Source organism: Amborella trichopoda, chromosome 2 (genome assembly GCF_054954075.1).
Source record: "Amborella trichopoda isolate Santa Cruz 75 chromosome 2, AtrichopodaSantaCruz75HAP2 v2.0, whole genome shotgun sequence".
NCBI classification, from domain to species: domain Eukaryota; kingdom Viridiplantae; phylum Streptophyta; class Magnoliopsida; order Amborellales; family Amborellaceae; genus Amborella; species Amborella trichopoda.
In genome coordinates, this window is record NC_142337.1 from 51,797,400 (window position 1) to 51,805,247 (window position 7,848).

Sequence of the window (7,848 nt, forward strand, 5' to 3'; positions counted from 1 at the left end):
TACTCAATTTCGCCATAGGCTTGTGATGCAGCCGAGTATGCCCCATCTCTTAAAACTTCAAACCCCATTTCAGCATCCCAATAACTGGCAATAATATGCTCACTATAAAATTATTAAATTTATTATAATAAAAGTGCCTCTCATTATTTGAAGTCTTTAAAGCATTAGAGGGCATATGATATTTTTTTAGTGTATAAATCGACACTTTTCTTTAAAATTCATCAATAGAAGTGACAAAACATACACCTCACTAGAGATAATATGTAATTAACATGTATCCGAGTGAAACAATTCTAAAAAATTCCTATTTCTAGAGATGGATGAAGCGAGGAACAATTTATTATGTTTTTTAATTAAGCACGACTCACAAAAATCTATGTTTAAGAGATTTTAAACCAAGTAAAAAGTTTATCAAGGAGTACCTTGAATCCATACTCACTCGTGCAGCTAAAACACATATGGTCAGTTATGACAGAGTCTACATAAGCAATCTTGGCCTCTCCTAAAACTGTTTTTTCAACAAGTGTACATAAATTGTCTGTTAACTCTCCTTTTATAACCATTATCACTCCTTTGAAATTTTAAAGCATCCATTACCACCAGTAAACCTAAAACCTTGTTCATGAAATTTTTCATAAGGATAAGTGATTCCTTCTGGGATTTGGAACATGTTTGATACCTGTGATTATACATGTTGCTCCATTAAACATATTAATTATCACATCTCCAACTCCAATAACTTTATAGGTGGTATTTATAGAATCAATTCTTAAGTGGAATAATGTAAAACGATGCACCTAAATTAAGTACGATACTGCAAAAATTTCTCCCCAATCACAAATAAAACTTCATCTTTAGAAAAATCAATTATTTCAATTAGATTTCCTTGAGATTCACTAGACCTAGGATTTTTTCTAGAACCAAATTTTAGGGGTTTTTGAGTTTCTCTTTTGTGGCTTATAATTTGGCTTCACATGATCTAATTTTCCACATGTACCATTCCTATTGTTCTCTCTATTGTTCTACCCCTATGGTACAAACACATTCCCAGAGAAATCTTAACCAAACATTCGCCCGAACTCCTCGGAAGAAAGTGCAAAAGCAGAATAATTGCACTACTAAGATTCATGATCAACCAATTCCATGATTTAAGCATAGAACAAAATTAATATTGATGCCTTATCTTTGTCGTCAATTTTTGCATTTAGTGCAATTAACTTTCTAATCAGAGCATTGAAGCCATTCAAGTGCCTTACAATGAAGCACTATCCTCATCTTGAGATTATAAAGTTGCTCATCAAGAAAATTTTATTAGGAAAACTTATCGGCATGTCCCATAAATTGAATCCACAATACCATTTGTGGACAACACAATTTGAAGCTCCATTGCTCCAAATTCCATATAGAATAACATGCAAAGCTCCATTTAACATGTGTAAAGCATGCTTGTTAAAGGGATTATATACTATGAGACTACTTACTTTATCTAAAGGGAGGTAAAAAACACAAAGTAGGGAAAAGTGATTACCGGTTGAGAATAGGAAGTTAAAAATACAAAGTTACTACGAAGAAGAAGAGGACATGCTAAAAAAATCGCTTCAAAAAAAAACCTAATCCCTCTAACTTCGGATAACTCTTATGACTGTAATTTAAAACCCAACAGAGGAAGCAGAAAACCCAGATACATATTCCCTATGTTCACTTAACAACATAGAAACAAAAGAATTTGAAAAAGGAAGATAGCAGAATACACACATAACACCGTATTTTCATATTTTATTTAGGTCTGGCTCAGCTTCGCCTCCCCAGCCTTCAACTGTAATTACATAATCAGACTGCCCTGTAAGTAAAAAACAAGAGGAAGATAACAATTTCATCAAGAGAGATAACACCATATTTTCTTTAGGTCTGGCTCAGCTTCGCCTCCCCAGCCTTCAACTTTAAGTACATCATCAGACTGCCCTGTAAGTAAAAAACAAGAGGAAGATAACAACTTCATCAAGAGAGAGATGAAGGGGATCTCACTAGCCGGTGCTCACACTGAGGTAATCATACTCCTTGGGAGCCACCACCACTCCCACTCTCTGCGTCGCACCTCCTCCAACAGGCTTCCTGAAGGCCACCACCATTCCCTCCGCCACCCTTACCTCCTCCATCCCCATCCCCGTCAGCCTCTCCGCGTACTCCGCCACCAAAACCCTATCATCGTCCCACACCACCCCCACCCCGCCCTCCCTCATCACCCTCACTGCCTCCCCCAATACCCTCCCCCTTTCCTCCACCCCAACCACCGTGTGCATAAACCTCCCGGACACCACCACGTCGAAATAATTCCCAGCAAACGGGAGTCTCCTGGGGTCCCCCTGCCTGCACGTCACGTACTCCTGCACCCCTTCTGTTACGGCTGCCCTCAGCGTGGCCGCCACCGTATTCCCCCTCAAAGCCAACCCAACCACGCATCCTGCGCTCCCTTCCTTCTTCAATTGGAGCGCTACTGCGTTTAAGAGTATTCCGCGGCCGCAGCCAAGGTCGAGGGCGGTGCGCACCGTGGACCAGTCGGAGACCATGGCAACCACGCGCTGTGCCATGGCCCAGCGCAGGGCGGCGGATGTGTGGAGAGAATGTGCGGCGTCAGCAAACAGGAAACCAGCAGTGAGGCCCGCAACAGAGCCCATGACGCCTGCAGCCAGGCGAAGGATGGGGGCCGGAATCGCCGGAAAGCGGGAGTGAAGAGACACAGACAACGGTTCGAAGAAGGCGAGGAGGAAGACGGAGAGCGCCGCAAAGATGGCGGCCTGAACGAACAGGGCCACCACTGACCACCAATTCTCCACGCCGTAGATTTCGTACACCTGCTTCCAGTCTCTTCCTGCCTTCCCCATCCTGCAAGAACCCTGGATCGGACGGCCTGGATTCTTTGCTGACTGAATGGTCAGCTGATATTCAAACATGGAACCCTGTAATTGTGGGAAGGAAGGAACGAACGAACGAACGAACGAATTAGATTCGAGGTCCCCTTCGAAGCGAAAAGAGACCTAAGAGCTTGAACCTTGAAATCAACGGCTATGATTTGTTTTAGCAGCTGGAGACCGGACTGGGAGGACCACGTACTCCGCTTCTACGACGAAGGCAAAAAAATTATGGAAAGTTGTTTCATGGGGGCTGGACCGCATTTCTACAATATGCAGTCCAGAAGTGTAAAGCGTCCAACTCAAAAGTTACTGATGTTTGGAATCTGATGGCCTTTCTGTGATGGAGGGCGGAGATTCGAATTTTATAGGGAGAAAAGATCGGAACCGTTTGTTTCACGCGGTTTCGAGGCAGCGGAAAATCCTTGCGATCTTCTTTGAAAAAAAAAAATCATAGGATTTTCGTTGGGACATTGACATTCAGCATGTACGGTAAAGATTCGATGGAGAGATCCGAAATCCAAATTTCGTATTTCGTCTTGGATCAGAGGTTATCAACGGCTAGAATTGAAGATCACAATGCATATCGGATCACGATCACGATCACGATCACGATCAGAGAGGATCATATTTTTCTCCGCAATATGAAGAAATACATATCTATCTATATGAATAAGCTAATGCGCTAGTAGATTCAATCTCATGAAAAAAAAAAAAACCATGAAAGCTTGACTCTGAAAGCTCACCAGATCTGTAAAGAGTAAAGACCATAGGAAAAGAAAAAGGACTTCAAAGTTCGAACTAAATGGAATCAAATGTCGCCAGCATATAGAAAGGCTTCACTGACACTAGGGTTCTTACAACTGAGTGACAAATTCGTAAGAAGATAAGAATCAGAGATCAAGGAATACGAAATTCCAGAACCAAAACTTTCCAAAAATAGGAAAATCGCTACATGAATTAGGGTTTAAACTTACAGTCGCTACCTGATTGTTCTTCTGGAGGCCACCAAACCGTTCCTGAACAGGAAAAGACTAAAAAAATCAGCCGAAATTTAACTCCAGTTCACCCAAATCTAGCGCGTAAAGACGAAAAAAACCCCTGGAGTATCTGCTTTGCTCTTTCTCGACGATCTCAGCTAAACGAAACGCAACAGCGTTAGGGTTTTGGATTGGGTCGGTAGTTAGCTCTTAAAGGCCGAGAGGAATAATGGAATTTAACCTCTTCTTAGCCATTAATGGCAGTGAAAAGCCTAAGCAACAGGACCAGTCCACAAAGAGTGAACAAGTTCTTTTCAAGAAAGGGACTCGGAACCAGAGGCGAGAAAGCCTCAATCCCTTCCCATTATCGGCTTAACAATGGGCTGCAAGCGGTAAAACCATTCTCGCCTGGTCCATAAGGTTGACTGGTAGAGCCGGTTAGGGGTACTTTTGTCAAATTTTAGGGATAATCCTCCACTTTTTTATTTTTATAAAATCGAGGGGATTCGTGCGTTTCACGGGCGATGGGTAACGGATTTCGAGCATGTCTCACTTTTGCTGTGAAATGACAAAATTGCCACCGTTCTTAATTGAAATGGCAGGAAGAGTTTCTGAAAAATGACAAAAAAGCCACCGTCATTTTTAAATGACGTAAAAGTCCATAATTAATTCTCTAATGCTTATTGTTACTTTAATTGAGTAAGGTCGTGGTCAGGGCCATGGGACACGACCTGAGTAAGGCTTGGTCAGGCCCAATGGACACGCCCACGCCCTGAGTAAGGTCTTCGTCTGGCCTATAGGATACGGCCTCTTTGTCTGCCTGCCATAACAAGGGGACGTGCGTCTATTGTCTTTTTTCAAGGACGAAAAATGCCATGTAGAAAATAGTAAAGACAGATTAGTCATTATTTTTAAAATGCTTTCAAGAATCATTTTTAATTTTTGAGATTATTGTTTTAAAAATTGGATCGGTAGATCAAATTTTGACCACCATCTAAACTGACATTACTGGTTTTTATAAGTTTTTGGTATAAAATAAAAAAACAAAAAAAAGTTGTTCAGTAACAAGAAAGAAAAAACATACAGGCCTATCTATGATTTGGGGTGGGACATAGGACATGTCAATCCATGGACTCCATAGGTTGAACAGACCTAAAATGTCAGCTCCAGGCTCGCGTCCTACTTGGACCCCATCGCATTGGGTCAAACCGGACTTGATATTCATATGTTTAGGGTACGTATAAATATATAGTAACTATCTATTATAAAATATAAAATATATTTTTTATACTTATTATGTCATACTCAAACCCAGCCCAATTGGGTCCCGACCAAGGACCCAAATCACTTAAATCTAGTTGGACCGGGTCACGCCACTCCGACCAACCAATACTTTTGTTCTATTGGTGAATGTTTGAAGAACACTAGATGAGATTTTAAAACTTTGTTGGGTTTTTTTTTGAAGGCCCACCAGGTATGCATGATCAATTTAGAAAGGACACGCATATTCCTCTCATTTGAATTTTCCCATGTACGGAAAGCAGTCTTAAATTGGGATGGGATGGGATGGGATGGGCTGGGCCCATGAGTTTGTCCGTCTCAGCGGCCGAGTGCCATACAGTTGTATGGTTTTGGTTCGAAACTTTGAATTCAAGTTTGAGCTTTGTAAGGTTTTGAAAATGACATTGTAACTACACCAAAATTTTAGCCCAAATTTCCTCAAAATTAGTGGCCGACAAAATGTCATTTTTCAGTTTAGGTCTCCCTCGTATGACTGCTATCACTAGTTTTGCGCCAAAGTTTGGTCGTCACTCATGACGCATGCGACGTGGTTGGTATGCCACTCATCCATCAAAAGTTTGATTGATTTTATTCGCAACACTTCTATAAACTAGTTGCAAACTTTGTATACCGTGTGAGAGAGGGATATGCTTTTGGTAACCAAGGTAAAGTTATATAATGTTAAAACTTTTCTAAAGAAATCATTTTAAGAGTAGAATGGATATAAAATACCCCACTCTTGGATATCCGAATACCCGAAACCCCAATTTAATAGATCACTGAATATCGCACACTCAATATCAGATATGTAGAATCGATAATCAAATAATAAGTTCAATGATAGTATGCAACAATTTAATAAAACAAATTAGAGATGGAAAACATAGTTATGAGAGAACATTAGATAGACAAACCACAACACGAATTTAATGTGGTTTACCCCGTAGACCTATATCCACGGGCAAGCCGACAAGTATTCCACTATCAAAAGAAGAAATTTACAATAGTATAACCTCAAAAGGAAAAAATTAATGAAAAAAATGTCACCAATAATACATTGTTGTGATCATTCAAAAATCACGATTTACCACGTTTCACTTCAGATGACCCAAGAACATGAGCAATACAAGCTCATACAATTTCTCCCAAAAATAGGACAAAAAAATCCTTCTTCACCTCCTTCCATTTCTCAACATAACCCAAGAAAGCCCTAGCCCGTTTTCTATAGAGAGAGGAGTTCAAACCAAGAAGAATCGTGTAACGCAAAAATCCCATTTTGACGTTTATACAAGCCACCTAATTGTGTAGTGACAAAAAAACCCCCAAACAAATAGTAAAAGACAAAAGCATCCAAAATGTGAATTTTCTATCACCATTCAATAATCTCCACCTCGATAGTACATCACTTACTTGTCTTGCCGATAATCCCCTTTTTATTTCTTCATGAAGGCTATAGAAGTTAGGCTCCATTCCAACTTTGGAACTGTCTTTGTAAGCATATCCTCCACATTGTCCTTGATTTGAACTATCACCAACCGAACCAAACCATCTTCAATAACTTGTCGAACATAATGGTATCAGACTAGTATGTACTTCGTCCTCTTGTCATAAAATGGGATTCTTAGCCAAATTGATGACACTCATATTATCACAAAGTATTTCTATGGGCGTAGAATTGATACCCAATTCTCGCATAAGGCCTTGAAAACAAACCGCTTCTTTGCTTGCTTCGATTGCCGCTATATATTCTACCTCGGTGGTGGACAATGCCACCGTTGATTGAAGTTTTGACATCCAACTTACCGGTCCATTTCCAAACTTGAAAACATAGTCGGTAGTTGATCTTCCTCTATCAAGATCACTGGCATAATTTGCATCAACATAGCCTTGAATGTGCCCCAAGCCTTTGCTAAATGTCATGGCATAATCATTCTTGCCTCTTAAATAATGAAGCATCCATTTTGCGCCTTCCCAATGAGTTTTTCGGGGATTTACCATAAAACGACTCAAGACACCAACCGAATATACTATGTCCCGTCTACCATGGCAAACAGTAGGTTTCCCACAACACTTGCATATGTCACCTTAGTCATATTCTCTTTTTCATCCACGGTCTTTAGACTTTGCTTGGAAGACAACTTAAAATGAGGAGCTAATGGAGTCTTCACCAGTTTTGCCTTGCTCGTGTTAAATTTATGAAGCATCTTTTCCACAATTCTCTTTTGTGAAAGTGACTCGAGATCTTTCATTTCAAAACTCTTGCTCAAAGATATCTTGAGCTCATCAATCACATTCTTGTCTTTGCATGTCAAAAGCATATCATCAACATATAAGACTAAGTTTAAGTAAAAACCATTATAAACAAACTTCATATAAACACAATGGTCATAATCACTCCTATGGTATCCAAGACCAATCATGAACATGTCAAAAGTCTTGTACCATTGTATTGATGCTAATTTGAGTCCATATATGGATATCTTTAACTTGCACACTAACCTTTCTTTTCTTTTTTAAAGAAATCGTTCCGGTTGTTGCACGTGCACTTCTTTTCAAGTTCACCATGTAAAAGTGTCGTTTTTACATTCATTTGTTCAAGTTCTAAATCATGCAATGCAACAAGCTCAAGCACCAACCTTATGGAGTCTAACTTGATAACCGGGGCAAATATTTCAAGA

The 7,848-nt window shown here is 40.0% G+C and overlaps 1 protein-coding gene across 2 annotated transcripts; it reads right to left on the reverse strand.

The window, feature by feature from the left end:
• Positions 1-1,748: 1,748 nt before the first annotated feature.
• LOC18431554 (uncharacterized) lies at positions 1,749-4,289 on the reverse strand. 2 transcript variants are annotated; one of them, XM_020665373.2, is made up of 2 exons: positions 3,896-4,289; positions 1,749-2,957 (listed from the first exon to the last, which is right to left on the reverse strand). In XM_020665373.2, exon 2 carries the CDS (start codon positions 2,949-2,951, stop codon positions 2,025-2,027), a length of 927 nt encoding a protein of 308 aa, XP_020521032.1. In that variant the 5' UTR covers positions 2,952-2,957; positions 3,896-4,289; the 3' UTR covers positions 1,749-2,024. The 2 variants fall into 2 exon arrangements, with proteins under 2 accessions (XP_020521032.1, XP_006841739.1); XM_006841676.4 differs by having other exon boundaries at positions 3,887-4,276.
• Positions 4,290-7,848: the final 3,559 nt, after the last annotated feature.

Coding starts and splice junctions, on each gene's coding strand:
- LOC18431554 (XM_020665373.2), bottom strand. CDS start 2,951: ATGTTTGAATATCAGCTGACCATTCAGTCAGCAAAGAATCCAGGCCGT.